Source organism: Atractosteus spatula, chromosome 6 (assembly GCF_055471065.1).
Source record: "Atractosteus spatula isolate fAtrSpa1 chromosome 6, fAtrSpa1.hap1, whole genome shotgun sequence".
NCBI classification, from domain to species: Eukaryota; Metazoa; Chordata; class Actinopteri; order Semionotiformes; family Lepisosteidae; genus Atractosteus; species Atractosteus spatula.
Genome location: NC_142711.1, coordinates 35201148 through 35221406, shown reverse-complemented (window position 1 = coordinate 35221406; position 20259 = coordinate 35201148). Strand labels below are relative to the sequence as shown.

Sequence of the window (20259 nt, the reverse complement as noted above, 5' to 3'; positions counted from 1 at the left end):
TCTTAGTGATCCCCAGGCGCTGGCACACTCTGGCGAAGACCTGGGACTCGAAGTTACGCCCCTGGTCACTGTGTAACTCCTCCGGCACCCCCAGCCTGGCAAACATCCCCTGCAGCAGTGCATCGGCCACCGTGGGGGCACTCTGGTCCGGGAGGGCGTAGGCCTCCGGCCACTTCGTAAAATAATCCATGGCCACCAAGACGTAGCGGTTCCCGGCCTCGGTGCGCAGAAACGGGCCCAAAACGTCCACCCCCACCCGCTCCATAGGAGCCCCCACCTGGTGTTGTTGGAGGGGGGCCCGGGAGCGCTCGGGGGGACCCTTCTGCGCCACGCACACCGCACACTTTCGGCAGTACCGCTCCACGTCCCGGTGGCAAAGACCCCAATAAAAATGGCCTCAGAGACACTGCAGGGTTTTTTTACCGCCGAAGTGCCCCACGCCCGGCTGGCCGTGCACCGCTCGGAGCACCGCCCCGCGGAGCGACCGAGGCACCACCAGCTGCCACCGTACCTCGCCACTGGAGGGTACCCGCCACCCCCGGCGCAGCACCCCGTCCTTTACCTCCAAGGCCTCCCACAGGGCGCAGAGGGCCTTGACGGACTTTGGGTGCGGGGCGAGCTCCTCTCGCGTAGGCCGCACTCCTGCTGCCCTCCAGCGGAGCACCGGCCCCACGTCAGGATCAGCTGCCTGACGCTGCGCCAGGTCTGGCAGGCTCACCCCCAGCGGCCCCTCCCGGGCCGTGGCCGCGGTGCTCACCCCCGCCACGGTGCGGACAGCCTCCTCACGCTGCTCCCGCCGGGCGCAGTGGTGGCAGTCCGCGGCCTCGCAGGGGCGCCGCGAGAGAGCATCAGCATTGAGATGGCGAGACCCCGCACGGTGCACGACAGTGAAGTCGTACTCCTGCAGGATCTCTATCCATCGCGCCATCTGCCCCTCCGGCTCCTTAAAGTGGAGCAGCCAGGTGAGGGACGCATGGTCGGTCCTCAGCCGGAACCGGGTCCCGAACAGGTACGGCCTGAAGTGGTGGACCGCCGCCATCACCGCCAGCAGCTCGCGACGGGTCACGCAGTAGTTCCGCTCAGGCCTAGTCAAAGCCCGACTATAGTATGCCACTACGCGCTCCCCATCCGGCCCCTCCTGCGCCAACACCGCTCCCACCCCCGAGTCACTCGCTTCGGTATCGAGAACATACAGCAACCGCGGGTCGGGGTAGGCCAGCACGGGGGCCCCCACCAGAGCTTCACGCAACCGGCCAAAGGCAGTCTCACAGCCCGAGTCCCAGTCAAAACGGCGGCCCTTGTCGGTGAGGCGGTGCAGCGGGGCAGCGATGCTGGCAAAGTCCCGGACGAACCTCCGGTAGTACGAGGCCAACCCCAGAAAGCTGCGCAGCTCCGCGACGGTGCGTGGAGTCGGCCAGCCCCTCACTGCGGCGACCTTACCTGGGTCCGTAGCCACCCCTCGCGGTCCAACAACATGTCCCAGGAAGGTCACCTCCCGCCGCAGGAGCTCGCACTTGCGGGGGTTGAGCCTCAGGCCAGCACGGCGGATGCAGGCCAGCACCGCCTGGAGGTTTGTCAAGGCCTGGTCGAAGCCCCAGGCATGAACCAGCAGATCGTCCAGGTAAAGCACACACTGGTTCCGCGGGACAGATGCCAGCACCCTCTCCATCAGCCTCTCGAACGTCGCAGGGGCATTGCACAGGCCAAAAGGCATGACAGTAAACTGCCAGAGGCCCTGGCCGATAGAAAAGGCCGTCTTCGGGCGAGCATCGGGAGCAAGCGGTACCTGCCAGTAGCCGCAGCGGAGGTCCAGGGAGCTGAACCAGGTCGACCCGGTGATGTAGTCTAGGGCGTCATCTATCCTCGGCAGGGGGTAGGAATCTTTCCGGGTGACCTCGTTCAGCTTGCGGTAATTGACGCAGAACCTCCACGAGCCGTCTTTTTTTTTGACCAGTACAGCTGGCGCCGACCACGGGCTCGCGGAGGGCTCAATCACCCCCGCTGCGGCCATCTCCCGGATCTTTTCCTCGGCGGCGGTCCGCTTGGCGTGAATCATGCGTCCCGGTGGGATGCGGATGGGCCGAGTGTCGCTGGTGTTGATCTCGTGTTGGACCAGGGCAGTGCGGGTGCAGTCCTCATCTCTCGCCGCAAAGAGATCCTCGTTCTGGGCGAGTAGCTCCTGGAGCCGCTGCCGCTGGTCCTGATCGAGGCCCTCGCAGCTCCGCTGGTAGAGATCCTCAACGGCGCGCCTCGCTTCCACGCAACGCTCGGCCCCCGCCGCCGCCGCCTTGTCTGGCTCCCCGGCTGACTCGGGAGCAGGATCCGGCACGCTCGCTCCCCGGCTCACAGGCCTGGTCTGCCCCGGCGACTGCCGCTGCCGCCGCCGCCGCCACCGCCACTGCCTCTTTTTCTCCCGGCTCCGGCAAGCCCGCGTCCCTCGGCCTTCGCCGGGCCTGCCCTCCACCAGGTGAAGTCGCTCCCCCTGCCACACCAACTCCTGCCGGCTCAAGTCCAAACTGGCCCCCACTCGCTGCAGTACGTCCAGCCCCAGAATGCAGTCCTCCTGGATGGGTGCGAGGTAGCAGGGGTGGCGCACCGTCGCTGCACCTAGACGGAAGGCAAGCACCTGTTTCCCCCGGACTGCAGCGAGCTGTCCCGTCACGGTCCTTAGCCGCAGGCTGGAGGCCTCCCATCCTGGGGGGTTGGTGCCCTCGGTGTCCGGGAGGACGCCCGGCCGGAGTAGGGTTACCGATGAACCGGTGTCGAGTAGGGCCAGGCAGGGTTGGTCCTCGATTTTGCAGTGGAGGTACAGGCCCCGGCTACAGCCGACTCGCCCCACGGTGACGTGAGGGGCGCCGGTCTTAACAGCGCTCTCCGGAATGGGGGTTGAGGTGTTCGAGGGGCGGCCTTCCCCACGCTGAGCCACCCCGTTCCCGTTTCCCGACGCCGATTGAGGAGTGCGAGGTTCGGGTGCCCGGCAGAACCGGGCTCGGTGTCCCCTCTTCCCGCAGCGGTTGCAAATCAGCGTGCGGGGCTGTTCCGCGGGGGTCGCTGCCCGGGCTGGCTCCTCTTCCCCCTTGCTGGATCCCTCCGTTGCCGTCTCGGTCAGGCGGCAGGGCGCACTGTGTCTGCTGGCGCTTCCAGCCACCCCGAACATGGCCTCAGCCCGTGTAGCAAGGACCAAGGCCTGCTCCAGCGATGTTGGCGCGGCCAGCTGCACGTGGCGCCGCAGCTCCTCGGGTGAGAGGGCCTTGAGAAAAGCCTGGAGAGCCATCTCCCGCTGCGCCTCCCGGGGGAAAGTTGGGTATCCTTGGCGGGCGAGGAACGCGACATCAGCGGCAACCGGGCCCAGTCGCTCTCCTGGTTGGCGCCGCCGCAGGGCCAGCCTCTCCCGCATCAAGTCCGGCGCCTCCTCCACACCGAAGCGCAGCTGGAGAGCCGCTGCCAGCGCCGTGTATTCGCCTCTGTCCTCCTCCGGGACGTCCAGGAGCGCCTGGCAGGCCGCTCCTTCCAGCACCGCCGCCAGGTGGCCGACCATCTCCGCCCGGCTCCAGCCATTCGTCCGGGCCGCGAGCTGGAACTGCGCCTCGTAGATTTCCCACGGCGCTTCCCCATTGTAGCGACCTGGTCTCACCCGCGCCGATGGGTGTGGGAATCGCTGATCGGCTCCGGCAGGGAGAGTATCCTCTATCTGGGGTGCTCGCTGACCAGGAGTAGTGGCCGGTCGCCCCAATTCTACCGGCGGGACCACTATTGAATAGCCCTGGTAAGGGCTGTGGCCACCTGTCGCACCCAGGAGTTGCTCAGGCTCCCTATGTGCGCTGCCGATGGGTTCTGTTTCTTCCAGCATCAGCCAGCGTTTAATAGAATCGGGTACTGTCTGCCACGAGTTGTCCATTCTGCCCGCTTCTGACACTAATGTAGCGTTTGCAGGTTCTTTTCAGAACAAGGACGAGTGGAGACGCAATTAACAAACAAGCATTAGCTTTATTCGTTTTCCCACACAAAACCAAACACAGGATCTACGCACACATGAGGAGACTGACGGAACACGTACACAACTTTAGGGTGGTAATTACCTAACAACACACTACACTTTTACAGGACTACACAGGGCACTAGAATTACTAGGACATTATTTACACAGGTAGGGTCAGCCGCTGGTCATCGTGCTGACCCTCAGACTCTCCCCGGCTACCACTCCCAGCATGCCCAGCGGTACTACGAGCGCCTAGGGGCGCTTCCTCCTCACCACCAGGCGAGGGCGTTACAATATTCTCACTAAATGTTGAAAAACAGTCAGTAATTCAGTAAAAATATTAAGCAAACACCAGGACCTTAAATATTGTACACAATGAAAAATGAAAATAAATTATTATGGAAAGGCTGGAATGAGATTACAATATTAATTTGCTGGGTGTCTCTGTTGACAGAGCACTGGCAAGTGAGACTGGCTGGCGTGGGCAGTCTGTGTGCAGGGAGAGTGGAGGTGTATCATCATGGTGCCTGGGGCTCAGTGTGTGATGATTTCTGGGACCTGGTCGATGCCAGTGTGGTGTGCAGACAGCTGGGCTGTGGCCATGCGCTGAGAGCTGCAGTATCAGCTGAGTTTGGCGAGGGCTCTGGACCTGTCTGGATGGATGATGTCAAATGTGAAGGAAATGAATCTGCACTCTGGAACTGCCCCAGAGAATCATTGGAGAAAGGAAACTGCAGACACAAAGAGGATGCTGGAGTGGTATGTTCTGGTAAGATGTACATGGCACTGTGAGAAAGATCACAGTAGAAATTCCTTTTGTTTTTTATGTAATAGAAAACTTAAGTTGTATTTTTTCCTGATAATGCACTTTACTCTTTTACAGTTCTGAAATATATAGCTCCTGTTTCTGTATCCTGCAGTTCGTCTAGCAAATTATGTTATGGTACTGTACATACAGTATATCCTGTAATTAAAATAACTCATAACTTACATTAATCTATTATCAACCTAAATTATTAGAACCCAATATACTGTATTACATCAATTTCTATTACATACTAGGATCTCAGTGGAGATTTTACTCTGATAATGGTTGTGTCTTCATTCTGCAGAGCACAAGCAGCTGCGACTGGTCAGTGCTGAGTATAACTGTGCTGGCAGGCTGGAGGTGCTCTACAATGGCACCTGGGGCAGTGTGTGTTCCAATGGAATGGACTCCTTCACTGTTGACTTGATCTGTAAGCAGCTGCAGTGTGGAGACAGTGGTACTCTGCAGGATGGACAACAGTATGAATCAGGCTCTGGTCCCAAGTGGTTAGACAATATGAAGTGTCTTGGACAAGAGTCTGTCCTGTGGCAGTGCTCTTCTTCACCTTGGGGGCAGAATGAGTGCCAGGATTCTGAAGAGGCAGAGATTCAATGTTCAGGTGAGATTTGACTTTGTATTAGTCTTGGGGCTTTTAGTTGCCCTGATGATTGGATGTGCAATATATATATATACTGTATATAGAATTAACATTGGACATTTCTGTCACTTTCAAGGCTTATACAGTAGCCTATAAGATAACTTTATTAGCCATATACAATTTATTGCATTAGGAATTCATCTTTTCACATTGCTTGCTTGCACTCCACGAGACACAGACACACAGACAGAGAGAGAAGCTTGGAGTCAGAGCACAGGGTCAGCCATTGTACAGCACCCCTGGAACAGCTGGGGTTAAGGAGTAGGATTCCTTGGCTGGCTGCGAGATTTGAACCAGCAACCCTCCAGCCACAGGCACAGATCCTTAGCCACAGTGCCACTGCCTATTTGGTGAATTCAAGCAATGCAGTATATTGGGTTCTTATTTTTGTATTTCACAGGATATAGAAAGAAGCCTGAAACAATAACAAATGACCCTGAAGACAATGTTTGCACAGGTGAGTATTATTTCATTAATGAACAATGCAAAAAGAGTAAATTCTTTTTACAGTGATGTTGTCAGGAGATCATCCTCTACTGAATGCACTGAAAATCCAGAATGCACTAGGACTTCCAAACCTGTTAAGAGAAAAATAGAATAAAGGTGCGCTGCACAGAGAAGTTTATCTTACGTTCCTCAGTTTACTAGTTTTGAGCTGAAACTGATGGAGATGCTTTCAGGGAAGGTGCCTTTATTGTTCAAAATTGAAGATCTATAGTAGTGAAAAGGTACAGTTAGGATCTTCATCATGGATACCAGGAGACAAGCTTGCATAATGCTTTTTCTTAGCAAAGCTCAAACCCTGAGAAACAACCAGTTCCTGTCTGACCCATGTTGGCCACATCAGAGCCATGTAAATCTTCAGAGTGGATGTCCTTTCACTCTTCCAAAATGTCATACAAAAAATAAATAGTTGTAGAACAGGAAGCAAAGAGAGACCATCCCCAAGCACAGCACTATTTGTGTGAATACTGTGCTGTAATAGGAGGGACACAACTGTAATGTGGGTGGATAATGGTTCCATACATTCAGCTGGACAAGGAGATCCTGTCATATTGGTAGCTCCCTTCATTGATTCAGCAGGAGCTGAAGCAGTGGGAGAAGTCATATTTATTTGGATCAGAAAAGTGTTTGTGAAAACAGAACAGATCAGAAAAGTGCCAGTATTTGGGCTTCCTCAAGGTGAATCTTCTCAAGGAAAAACACTAGAGCAGACAAGGGTGCAGAGCAGAACTGGCAGCCAGTCATTTGTGAAGGTATGCAACCTAAGGGGACAATGTACCTCCTTATAGTAATATCAAAGGAGACAGCACAGGTACTGGTGAGCAGCCAATAGATTGATCATCACTTTGCTATAGTGAAACCTGTTCTGCTTCACCTCTGCTGCGTGGAAGTGCCATTTGACTTTGTCTATCCCTGTGAGAGAAGACTTACTACAGTGGTCTTTTACCTGGAGGAAAAGTCAGGATTAAGGCAAGCTAAATCTAGGTGTTCTTTGTGGACTCGAATTTGCTTCAGATCTCTGTGGAAATGACACAGTAGTTTAACATCGTATAGGCAAGGTGACTTGTGGGTGTTTGTGTTTTTTGTTCTTTTTGGAGGTTCAATGTGCACGTTCTCTGGTATGGATGTGAAAAGTCTCAAGGTTTTTGATCAGTATGTGGTATAAATGAGACAAAATACAATGATGCTCCAAAGGCAGAAAATCAATATGATGCGAAAGGTTGGGTTTCCAGGTATGGAAGCATGAGAACTCCATTGAGATTTTGAGGATTCTAGTGTCCCAGGCTCAAAACAACACAGAATGGCTGCACTCTTTAGGCTGCTTTTCATCCTTTTACCTGACAAGCTGTGTATACTGTTATACCACGGTTCACTCACCACCCTGAAAATAAAGGGGAAAAGTTAATGCTGATATTCATCTTCACCATGAGTAGATTTCTCCTGCTGTTTAAAAAATGTAAAGTTATATCAACAAAAATGATCTTGGCATGTGTTCACTCTTAACTCTTCAAAGCATACTACCTAAGGATAAGTATTTATATGACAACTCAGTGCCGTCCTTCTTCGCTCCATTGCATCCAGGGCCGCTGGTGAGACTTGTTGGGGCAGAGGGGTCGTGCTCTGGCAGGGTGGAAGTGTGTCAGAGGGGAGCCTGGGGGACAGTGTGTGATGACTCTTGGGATATCCAGGAAGCTCATGTGATCTGCAGAGAGCTGGGCTGTGGAGTGGGCCTCTCTGCACTGCAGGAAGCTCATTTTGGAGAAGGTAATGGGACAGTGTGGCTGGATGAGGTGAACTGCAGAGGCACAGAGAGGTCCCTTCTGGAGTGCTGTTCCTCACCGCCAGGGATTCATGACTGCACACACAAAGAAGATGCTGCCGTCATCTGTTCAGGTACAGACTGGAGTTTTTACTGCCATTCACCAAATTATGAATGTTACTGCAGTACCCATGTCATTGTTGTGATTAGAATGACAACAACACAGGCCTAGTTGGAATAAAATCCCATAGAGGCTTTTCCACAGCCTGTCTAATATTAATGTTGAAAAGAAGAAACACATTGCTTCAATTGTCGTGTCTTCACATAGACACCTTTAGCATGAAATTAACCTTTTGCTTTTTCCTTTGCAACCAAAACACATTGAACCAGCTCTCCACTCAAACCAATTTTTTATGATACTGAACAAATCTTATCATTAACATTGTAACCAAAAGAGCATTTTATGATCTGTTACAGACTGAAAAATATGGAAGCCCATTTCCGCCAGGGAGTAACAAAAAAACGTACTATGGTATCTCGCAATTGCGACTTTGTATCTCAGAATTCAGACTTAAAAACTTTATATCTCACAATTGCGACTTCGAAATAGCCCACATTTCATTGTCTGTCCTTTTGTTCTTGTGACGGATTCGGGTTCTAGTGCTTGTGTCCTCACCACTCCCACCCTAGTTCATGCCCCACTGCATTGGCTCAAACCCAGGTCTTGCTAGCTGAGCTAAAGAAAACCTTTTTTAAGTAAAAAAGGACATACAATGGAAATAAGTAAAAATGTATACATTTCAGCTTTTATAACTGTGAATTCCTCTGGATGTGAAGTGTCTATTTCTGTATCTTTTTTCATATTGTCTCCGTTTTTGTATTTCTGTTTTTTAAATAAAAACTATTTTAAAAAGCCCACCGTCCACTATTCCATCCGGGTACTATGGAAGCCTCACTGGCGGAAATGGGATTCCTTAAAAATTAGTGTAATTAATTTGATTTTTATCAGGGAACTGTACAAGACAAGTCTTCAGGCCTATAGATCCTATGATCCTGTACGATTTATGAATATAGTGTAATGGAATGGCCGACATACAGGTTGTACGATCTGGTTGCAGTGTGGTGACAGCACCGCCCTCTCCTGCGCATAACAGGGATGCTGGCCGCCGGGGCTAAAGAAAGTGTTCTTTAGCTCAACTGGCAAGACCTGGGTTTGAGCCAATGCAGTGAAGCACGAACTAGGGTGGGAGCAGCGAGGGCACAAGCCCTAGAACCCGAATCAGTTACAGTAACAAAAGGATGGGCAATCAAATGTGGGCTATTTCGAAGTCGCAATTGTGAGATATAAAGTCGGAATTCTGAGATACCAAGTCGCAATTGTGAGATACCATAGCGCATTTTTTTTTACTCCCTGGCGGAAACGGGCTTCCATAGAAAAAGGAAGTCAGACAATAGGCAAAATAATTTATTTACTTCATAAGCAGAAAAAACACAGTCCACTCTAGAAAATATAAAAGTATTTTTCTACTGCATATGCACAATGATTCAGATCACAATATATCAAAATGAGAAATAATTGTTAATCCTAACTGATAAATATACCTAGTAAATCATTAAGGTTGTTGCCATATTTATTTTTTTTTTCACACATTTACATTGCCTCCTGCTGATTTCTGTACTCACTGCATACAGAGGTGTGGACATTACTGATTCAATCTATATAATAATAATAATAGTTCCTTACACTTATATAGTGCTTTTCTGGACACTCCACCAAAGCGCTTTGCAGGCAATGGGGACTCCCCTCCACCACCACCAATGTTCAGCATCCACCTGGATGATGCGACGGCAGCTATAGTGCGCCAGAATGCTCACCACACATCACCTATTAGTGAGGAGGAGAACAGAGTGATGAAGCCAATTCACAGATGGGGATTATTAGGAGTCCATGATTGGTAAGGGCCACCGGGGAATTTGGCCAGGATGCTGGGGTTACACCCCCATTCTTTTCAAGAAACGCCCTGGGATTTTTAATGACCACAGAGTCAGGACCTCAGTTTTACATCTCATCCAAAGGACGGCGCCTTTTTACAGTATAGTGTCCCCGTCATTATACTGGGACATTAGGACTCACATATGCTGCAGGGTGAGCACCCCCTGCTGGCCCCACTAACACCTCTTCCCAGTTAAAAACATCACTTAGCCCAGTTAAAAACATTGTTTACAATACAAGTACTGTATCTTCTATTGCAACCTTAATTTTGAAAGTACGTGTTGTCTCCTAGATTTGCCATTGCTTTATCTGTTACAGTCTCTTCCCGGTTACAAAACTTTGCTTGACTTGGTCTGCAAATCTGGACTGTGTTTGCCTGTACCAGACTCTGTTTCTCCATCCTGTAAACAGTCTTCTCCCCAATCCCAGAGTATGTGTTCCCCGCTCCCTCAGTTTTCAGTAACACACAGCTCTGGGCATTCCCTGTGTGCTGTTTGCAGGCTCCATAACTTGGCCATGTACTTGCTCAGCAAGTGAATTCTTAGTACTCCTGTATCGCAACATAACAGATGAGTAACATTCGGTTCATCCCGGCTGTAGCTTGGTTCTAAATATACTGGGTTATTCAATATCAACCTGTAAAAAGATAAGGTTATTAGGTAAATCAGGGTAAAATAACTGCCGGTTTGGGAGCACAAGATTTCTTCTGTTGCAGAAATGATGTCTTTGACAGAATTCTGAACTTTACTGTCTCACGATAATGGCCTGGCAGCTTGGAGAAAAGTTTATATTCTGACTCAGACTGCTTCCAATCACGCAGTTGGAAAAGTCAGATTGTCAGTTCATTTGGAGACATGAGGAGCCAGTAGAGTAACCAATGAAAATTAGTTGGGTTCTTTCTTTTAAGACACAATATCACAACTTGGTGATTGACCAGAATGTTATAAGATATAGTTCTGGTACCCACCTTGCTCATCACTCATTGGTGGATATTCCTTTAGGTGATGACCAGTGACTTTGAACCTGCAGTTTTGGAAAAAAAAATTGATTTGATCTGTGATATACAATATATCATCACACTGTTCAGCTTTGATACAGCTACATTGTAAATATTTCTTATCAGAGTGGCCTATTAGCACATTCCTGTGCACTTTCACAGAAAGACACCAGGCTGCTTGGTAAAGGCGGCACAAAGAGTATTAGAAAACATTAATTCTAAGTATAATAATAGGCCTTGTCCCTACAACAGCATCATGACAAAGCTCTATAGGCTGATACCTTTGCTTAAATGTGGCTCTGTACTTTAACTAACAAGAAGTAAACGTTTACACAGCACACACAAGGATACGTGCCCTATTAATGTATTCCATCTGCATATTGTGCTTGTAGATGTACTTTTAAATATCCAAAAGTCATTGTCTGCTTTTGAAATATCATCATGTGTTTTACAGGCCCTGATACCACTGTCTCACCTCTGCCTGACACTAATCAACAGGAAGGTATAACTTCAGATTTCAGTCTAACATTTGTTGGTTATAAAGAGTGTATTGATGTTCATGCCTTAGATTGAATATCATATTAATTTTATTCAATCTGAAGACTACTGTCTTGACTGTAAGACCTTCATTTTTGTGTTTAAAAGAGTTTTTATACTGAAATTCAGAAGAAGGTGGCCTTGTGATCTCAATATTCCCCTTTCTAATGCATAAATCTCTCACCTGCTGAGCATTCTATGTACGTATGTAACCTTTCTCCTCCACATGTTCTCTCTCGCAGCCTCCTCCCTTGTTCATTCATTGGATAGTTTTTGTCAGCCTCTACCTTACAGCCAGGGCTGTCACTTCCTCAGGCAGGAGAGTTAACGTCAAATATTAAAACATTATGTACAGTACCTTATAACATTGAATTTTGTCATTTGCAGTAATCAGAATTTAACTAAGATACATAACTAAAATTTACATTTTCAAAAACACATAAAGAAATTCACATTTATGTATAGAAAATTAAAATATTTTTGATATTGTGATACAGCAGGCCTTGGAAAACAGATACAAACACAGCAGTAAGGTACAAAACAAAGGGTTCTATTTATTTATAGTGCAGGAAACTAAACCACCAAAAACAAAGCAAAACTCTAAATCTTCTTCAAGGTACTAACTTAATGCACTTCTTCATGTTCTCTACAGTATATTGATTGGACTGGAATATAATGCATGGATGGATAGTCCTGTCTGTTTTAAAATATAGTGTCAGAGAAAATATCATGCCTATAAAAAAAGATTGTTCCAGGTGTTACAGTGCTCTCTCACAGTCCAGTCCATGCTTCATTTGCTTACTAGGACAGGCTCTGGCTTCTTTGTGACCCTGTATTTGTTAAAGTGACTTTGGAATAAAAAATGAATAACTTTAAATAATTCTTCTAATGTACAGTATATACAATACACACCCATTGCTGGCCAGGATAGGCTCTATCTCCCCTGTGACCCTGAATTGTTCAAAGGGTTAGAAATTGATGGATAGAAAAAACATACTGTGATGATGTTCTGTTGATTAAAATGAGAGAAAAGCCAATATTCCAGTGGTGATTATCCTTCGTGTAATGGAACAGCCTTGTCTGAAAGCTTTTTTTCACACAAGAATATTTCAAGATTTGTGCTTTAGTCTTAAAATGAATCATTTTGTTTTCAGGTGTAAAGACAGGAAACTGGATTCTCGGTTTGACTTTCACTTGTTTGATGCTGGGCGTGCCTTTATGTGCAGTGTCAACTGCTTTTTTCATTAAAAGAAATAAATACAGAAAACATAAAGGTAGGCTGATATTTCCAACTGCTGTCAGCTGCTAGATTTCAATAAGTACTTAAGATCGATTTTAAAACAGGGATGTCTTGCCTTTTAAAATAGTGGGAGATGTTTTTCTAGATACTATTCAATATTAATATTCAATGGTACAATCTTTAATACACAAAAGGAACAGAAATATTAGCATGACAAAAAAAATTATTGAACAATGATTAATGTAAAAACTAGTTGACTTCAGTTCTTTACTCAAATAAACAACATTACTAAGAGACATTAATTACTGGTGTTCTGAATAACTCCATCTACAGGTTTGTCTAATACATATGAAGCTGTATATGAAGAAATTGATCAGCGGCTGCATCTGGATAGATCACACAAAATGTACACTTCAGGTTTGTAAACTATTAGGCACCTCGCAGGTTCACTTTCCTGTGAACATATTTTCATATTGTCACCTCTTTGCACTTCCCAATAAGACATAATATTATCAGAAGGAAATTATATTTATCATAATTTGTCATTATTGTTTCCTTTTTCTTTCCAAACATGCTTCTCACAATTGGGGCATTGATACAGGCAGGTTCAAGCCGTTAGCAGACCTGCCACAAACTGCTGAGCAAATTTATTGTTCAAATATCAGCTAATATTGCCTTTTCACATACTCTCCTTTGGCACCCTTCCGGATTAAACTCTAGATACTAGGTGTCACGTGTTTTAACTGATGTGCCTCCAGTTAATTTCTTTTTCCATGCTCCATCTGGAAAATAGCTGGACTGGGTATATCTGTGCCCCTTGTTTGCAGTTACCCAGGCCCAGAAATCAGTTCTCCAAGCTTCACCACCCTTGGAGACATGACATACCTCTTCTTAATGCCTCAGCACTAGTTTTTATTATCCCCTCTGATATCATGCTCAAGATCGAAATACACAAGCCCTTCACTCGTGGTATGCCAGGCTCAGTGTCCCATGCACCAGTTTTTACCTCTTGCAGGTTAAGTTTAACACTGCCCATACCCCTGGCACCTCACTCCTGGACACAGGGTGTCAGAGAATGGACAGCTGTCTCACACACTGGTCCCTTGATGGTAGTTGCCATGGGAACTCTCAGTCATTCCCATTTGGATGACACAGCTCTGCAGCCTGTCATTAGAAAGCTGTGTTAAACATGATATATTTCTTATTATATAATTCTTAAATATGTGTATTAATTTTCAGATCTCTTAAAATAATATGAAGTTTTTCATAAATGCTTCTTTGATACTTTTCCTCACATTCATCTCAATTTTCTGCAACACCAGTTCTGTGTCCTTTTGCTGATTGGTGCAACTAAGACTTTTAATAGTTTTCAGGTTAAAACAGCTAAAACTAACTTTATTCAGTAATCTAAAACAATTAAAATATGTTTGTTATGCTATAAAAATACATAGTAACTTCATTTACCTTCATCACTAAACAGAGAGCTTCTGCATTCACTCTGATGTTTTACAATTAATTCATTTCCATTTCCTAGAAGTACAGTATGATGAACCAGTCTCTCACTCTGAAACAAAGAAAAGTGCAGCTGATAAATCTGAACCAGGACCAGACAGATCTGGATTATTAGATCCAGGTAAAATAGTTCTTTAATTCTGTAAAAATGAAATTAGGTGAGTAATTGATATCAAGCTCATGATGTGTTTTATTATCATTTATATGCTTGACACATAGAATGCTAAACAAAATGCTACTGTTTTACCTCCGCACACATTAAGTCATTGGCACTTGACCTACAAAACAAAATGCTTGTGTTTATAATGTCTTATGTAGCAGTTATGAAGGGATTATGAAGCTATTATGGAGCAACATTTAAATAAAGCTTTACCGATTTATTACTATAGTCATGGGTGGTACTGTAGTGCGGTGGTTAGCATTGCAGGCTCATAGTGCTCGTGTCCTGAATTCAATCCATGTTATCTGTGTGGAGTGTGAATGTTCTCACCATGTTCATATAGGTTTCCTCTGGTTTCCCCCCACACAGTATAAAAAACATACTGACTGGTTGATTGGCTTCTGGGAAAATTGGTCATACATTATGTGAGAGTGTATGCATGTCTGTCCTGTGATGAACTGGTGCCCCATCTAGAATGTACCCTGCCTTGTATCCGTAGCTTGCCGGGATAGGCTTCTCCTCCCCCGCAATCCCAAATCGGAAGAAGCAGTTAGGAAATGGATGGATGGTTAATAGTGGCAATAATGTCATAAAGTCAGCACCTGTTGTATAATATTAGAGCAGTATGAGATTCAGATGCTGTTGCATGTGAAACACATAAAGGCTCTGTGAGACTGCAAGGTTTTTGACTTCTTAAAGACTGTCACTTTAACAGTGACTATAGTAAATTATAGTAACTGATTCTACATTCCTTAACTTTAATTATTTGTCAGTTTTGTCTGATTTTTTACTTCACTAAATTAGTTTTTACACAGACTTCTAGTCCAACAAAAGAAATGTTTAAGTCTTTAAGTTCTATAGCTTTTTGTTCAATCATTGCACATGCTGTTCTTAAGGATTTTTTTCTTTATTTTTTACTTTCTTTTTCAGAAGACAGATATGATGATGTAGCTGATAGTATAAAGCCTGGTAAGAATATATTTATTTCCTTTTAACACTCAGTTTGTTTATCACCTGTTGTTAATCAGTTCATCTTGCCACTTCAACCCCTGCACGAGCACCAGATGAATGAAAACTGTGCGGGGTCTCCTATAATACTCACGAGCTGGTTGGTATTTGATGGGCAGTTAAAGAACGGTTAGTATTCGTGGAGGAGTGAGGTGTTTCTCTGTGACAACAGGGCAAGTTTTCTGCTTGTCCCAGAATACACTGCTTGTCCCAGGGATCACTGTTGGACTGTACACTGAGGACAGTCTTCTCTACTCTGGCAGTACTGTATATGACTAACTGTATGTCACTATTGGCACATGCTTGTCCCTGTCTTCTAATCCCAGACTGACTTTGATTTATTGTTGCTTTCAAGATTACCAAAATCAAACAATGTATCATTCGTGGGGATGAGCTGGTCTGTTTCCTTTGCTTATTCCATTGATAAACTGAACCAAACAATACATTTGTTATAACAAATTTCAAGCAGTTATAAATAGATTTCATTAACAAATTGTTTGTATTTCACTAATTTTATTAAAAAAATGATTAACAGCTCTAATGTTCATTGTGCTGTAACTTGATCTTCCAGAAACTGGATATGATGATGTTGGCTGTGACTCTCGAGAGAAAGATCCGGATTATGATGATGTTGAAGAACATGACCATGTCAATGAAGAAGGGGATAGTGGTGAGTGAATCTTGTTTTCTTGACAGATAATGGAACTTTCTGTACCGTTTGGACCAGATTAACTGCTTAGTAGTACAAAAAAAAACCAACAATACAATTGTATAATAAAAGAAAGACAAACAACAGGGAGTGTGCAAAACAACAACAGGCAATGTGCAAAACAACAAAAGGTACTGTAACAGGTAATGTGCAAAACAACATTAGATGTGCAAAAACATACATCAACAGAATGAAATAAAGGATAGAAAATTATGGGGAGTGAGCTTTTTGACATGTGAGGTAGATTGTAGATTTCAATGCGTGTTTGAGTTTTTGGTAAGAAAGAAGGCACTGTGAGGTTCAGATTGTAGGTGAGAGAGGCTGGGAGTTTAATAGTTTGATAGTGCGGGGGTAAAAACTGACTCTGAGTCTGGTAGTCTGGGCCCGAATGCTCCAGTACCGTTTTCTAGATGGTAGAGGGTCATACAGTCTGTAGGTGGGGTGTGTGGGGTCTTTGATGATGCTTAGAGCTTTCCTCAAGCACCGTCTGTCATTAATGTCCTGTATAGATGGGAGGGCAACCCCAGTGATGGACTGGGCAGTTTTCACCACCCGCTGTAGGGCTTTGCAGTCAGCAATACTGCAGTTGCCATACCACACTGTGATGCAACCTGTCAGTGTGCTTTCCGTAGTGCATCTGTAAAAGTTAGTGAGGATCTGGGGACATATCTTAGCCTTCTTCAACTGTTTTAGGAAGTACAGGCGCTGTTGCGCTTTCTTGATCAGACAGGTGGCATTGAGAGACCATGTGAGGTCCTCGGTGATATGGACCCCAAGGAATTTAAAGTTACTGACCCTTTGCACTTCAGTCCCGTTGATGTGGATAGGGGCATGTCCGTTTTGAAGTCTCCTGAAATCAACGATCAGCTCCTTGGTTTTGCTGACGTTGAGGGTGATGTTGTTGTCTTCACATCACATTGTAAAGAGATTGACCTCCTCCCTATAGGCCCTCTCATCATTGTCTGTGATCAGACCTACAACTGTGGTGTCATCGGCAACCTTGATGATGGAGTTGGTGTTATGTTTGGCCTTTCAGTCGTGGGTGTAGAGGGAGTAGAGTAATGGACTAAGCACACACCCCTGGGGACCCCAGTGTTCAGAGTTAGTGTGCTGGAAGTGTGGTTTCCAAGCCTGACAGGCTGAGGTCTGCCTGTCAGAAAGTCCCGAATCCAGTTGCAGAGGGTGGTGTTGAGACCCAGTGCACTGAGTTTCTTGAGTGCACTGAGTGTTAAAAGCTGAGCTGAAGTCGATGAATATTAGTCTTGCATATGTGTTCTTTTTATCCAGATGGGATAGGGCAGTGTGTATGACAATGGAGATTGCGTCATCTGTGGATCTGTTGGGCCAGTAGGCAAATTGGTACAGGTCCAGTGTGTTTGGAATGGTGTCCTTAATGTGCTTCATGACCAGCCAGTCATACACCTGCCAGTTGATTGGCGCAGGCTCTGAGGAAGCGACTGTGTATGCCGTTGGGTCCTGCAGCCTTGTGTGTGTTCATTTTTAGCAGAGATCTCCTCACCTCATCTGCAGACAGTGAGAGCACCTGGTCAGCTGCAGAGGGTGCAGCTCTGTTGACTGGTTCTCTGTTGCTGGCTTCAAACCGAGCATAGAAGGTGTTGAGCTCGTTAGGCAGGGAGGCATCATGGGCAGATGCACAGATGTTCTTCCTCTTGTTGTCTGTGAGGGCCTGTATACCTTGCCACATGCGCCTTGGGTCATTAGTGGTGAAGTGTTCCTCTAATTCCTGTTTGAGTGTGTTTTCTGCATGTTTAATACCATTGTTTAGATTGATCCTGGCTGACCTTAGCTCTGATTTATTGCCCGATTTGAATGCTGCATCCCTTGCTTTGATTAGGATGCAAACCTCACTGTTCATCCATGGTTTCTGGTTAGGAAAAGTTCTTATTTCTTTTGTAAGTGTAACATCTTCAGCATATTTTCTTGATGTAGCTAGTGACTGGTGATGCATATTCCTGTATGTCGGTTTATGATCCCTGTGTGGCAGCCTCTTTAAACACATCCCAGTCAGTGCATTCAAAAAAGTTCTGCAGGACTGATTCAGCTCCTTCAGGCCACACTTTCATTGTTCTGACCACTGGTTTCACTCGCCTGTGCAGCTGTCTGTATGCCGGGAGGAGAAACAGAGTGATGTGGTCTGTAAGCGTTGTAAGCGTTCTGAATCTTGGTGTAAACGTGGTCCAGAGTGTTTTCTCCTCTCGTTGGGAAGGAGACATGCTGATGGTATTTTGCGAGAACGGATTTGAGATTTGTTTGATTAAAGACACCTGCGACGATAAAGGTTGCGTCAGGATGTGCAGATTCCTGTTTTTTTATGGCAGTGTACAGTACCTCTAGTGCTTCTTTGCCATTAGCGTCAGGGGGGATGTAGACGGCGATGATAATAACAGATGTAAATTCCCACGGCAGATATAAGGTATTATGCTCTTCTCATAACTAGTCTATCCTACCTACTACTCATCAACTTGGCACTGGTTCCACAAGACCTACATGAAACAGTAACTTGACTTCAGCACCTTTGGATTGCAGCACTGTCCTTAGCTATTCATAGAATCACAGAGCTCCAACAGATTTGAAAGAAAAAACAAACTCATGAGATGGTTTCTCACATTTCTCTTATGTGGACAGTGCTCCTACCTGTGTTGCTACATCTACCATCTATTCTGCTGCTGTCTCTCAGAAATCTTTTCGCATGGATGTTCAAATAAGCTGGTCAAATGAAATCCTTTTTAATCTCATTGGGGAGTCCACTACCTATCCCAACCACTGATGATACTCATCTCAGATTGCCACCAAATTCAACCTACTACTCATCAATAATTAATTTATTGGTTTCTACACTACTTCCAAGAAACACTAAATGGGCTTCAGAGCTTCACATTGGAGCAACATCCTTCACTGCCCATTGAGGAACCCCCATTGAAGTAATTAAATCCCATATACTTGTCGACTAATATTATTGAGTCTCTAAACCTGATTCTCGTCGTTTTATGCAATTAATGATTTTCTATCAGTGTTACAGGCTTCTCATTTACTTCCTTCCTCAACTTCAATCAAAAAACTTTTCCTCAGAGGAGCTTGATGCTGACTCTTTTCTCTCTGGTCAATTTGGAAATGTTACTAAGCTTCCTTTGGATCCTTCATAAACCTCTCATACATTCAGACTGATAACCTCCTGTCCTTGTTTTTTACTCTATTTGTAGTTTCTAGAACATTCTGCATTGGTGTTATGAACTCTCTTTCATTTATTTTGGTATCTTCATTATTAAGGGGAGTTATTGCTGATCACCTCAGCCAGGTAACACCCATGAAGTTCAAGCAGGTAGCTGCTACAAAGGTACAAAGGCTTCAAAGGTACAAGTAAAGGTTTATTCCATGCTGAAAAGAGAAGAAAAGAAAAACAATGTTTCGGCTGTGCAGCCTTCTTTAATGATCAACAACTGCCGAAACACCCATAAAGTTCACCGACTCTATGGCCTCCTTTACTTTGTAACTGTTTGCAACAGAATAGAGCCTACCCTGCTGGTTGAACATGTTGAGTATCTGTCTGTGTATATTTTTTTAACCCATTATATGATACTCTGTATATTTTCTTTTTCAGTCTAACCAAGAATTAATATTCTCACTATTTTGTTCTTTTTAAAAACCATTCACAGCCCTCAACTGCTGACATGTCCAACCAGCCTGAGTCCCAATAAATTTGCACTGTCAGTAACACTCCTAGTTGCAGAGTCAGGGTGCAGAGTCAGGATTCTTTCAGTCTCTGATCCCACAGCCACGGCTTTATTAATACACTGGGCAGCCCTGCCAGCTTAGTCACCACTGCACAACCACACAGCACACCTTCCTTTTCACATTCACACACACTTCCAATCACTTGGGCATAACAAGCCAGGAAAGAAGACCTCTTGCAGTCAGACAGACCTTCAGCGAACTCCATATTAACCCTCACTAACTCCTCTGGGCCCTTAGATCTCAACCGTTGTCTCCCTTCTAGAAAAGACTTCAATCTAGATTCCCACTGCAATTACACTCTTAAACAATGGAAAGTAACTACCTTGTCTCTTGTCTCTCCTGTAACACTACTGTATTCTCTTCCCTTTTGGTGATGTTTGTTTGTCATTGTTATGACCCAAGTGTCTAGGGGTAAAGGGGTGTAACATTTAGGATAATTTTTGGATGCAGGTGGGTTCTGTTGAGGGACTTAGGAAGCATGACAACAAGGGTTGGTGCAAAAAGTGATTATTTTAAGGTGAATAAATAACTGGTACGTAAATAGACACAATAACACACATGGGTAGGGAACTAGAGCGGTGCCAAAGAAAAGAAAATAACAATCAAAATGGAGCTGGCTAAGAAAGTTGACCTAACTACAAA

At 45.6% G+C, this 20259-nt stretch overlaps 2 protein-coding genes across 2 annotated transcripts; both read left to right on the top strand.

Moving 5' to 3' along the window:
• Positions 1-391: 391 nt before the first annotated feature.
• On the top strand, positions 392-3757 carry LOC148832824 (uncharacterized). Its single transcript, XM_088918150.1, has 6 exons — positions 392-1304; positions 1554-1621; positions 1923-2045; positions 2177-2290; positions 3012-3204; positions 3621-3757. The coding sequence occupies exons 1-6, from the start codon at positions 392-394 to the stop codon at positions 3755-3757; spliced, it is 1548 nt and encodes a 515-aa protein (XP_088774276.1).
• A 597-nt stretch (positions 3758-4354) lies between these two features.
• LOC148832823 (antigen WC1.1-like) lies at positions 4355-17439 on the top strand. The gene is made up of 6 exons (XM_088918149.1): positions 4355-4748; positions 5092-5406; positions 5846-5902; positions 7531-7842; positions 15727-15825; positions 17369-17439. Exons 1-6 carry the CDS (start codon positions 4355-4357, stop codon positions 17437-17439), a joined length of 1248 nt encoding a protein of 415 aa, XP_088774275.1.
• Positions 17440-20259: the final 2820 nt, after the last annotated feature.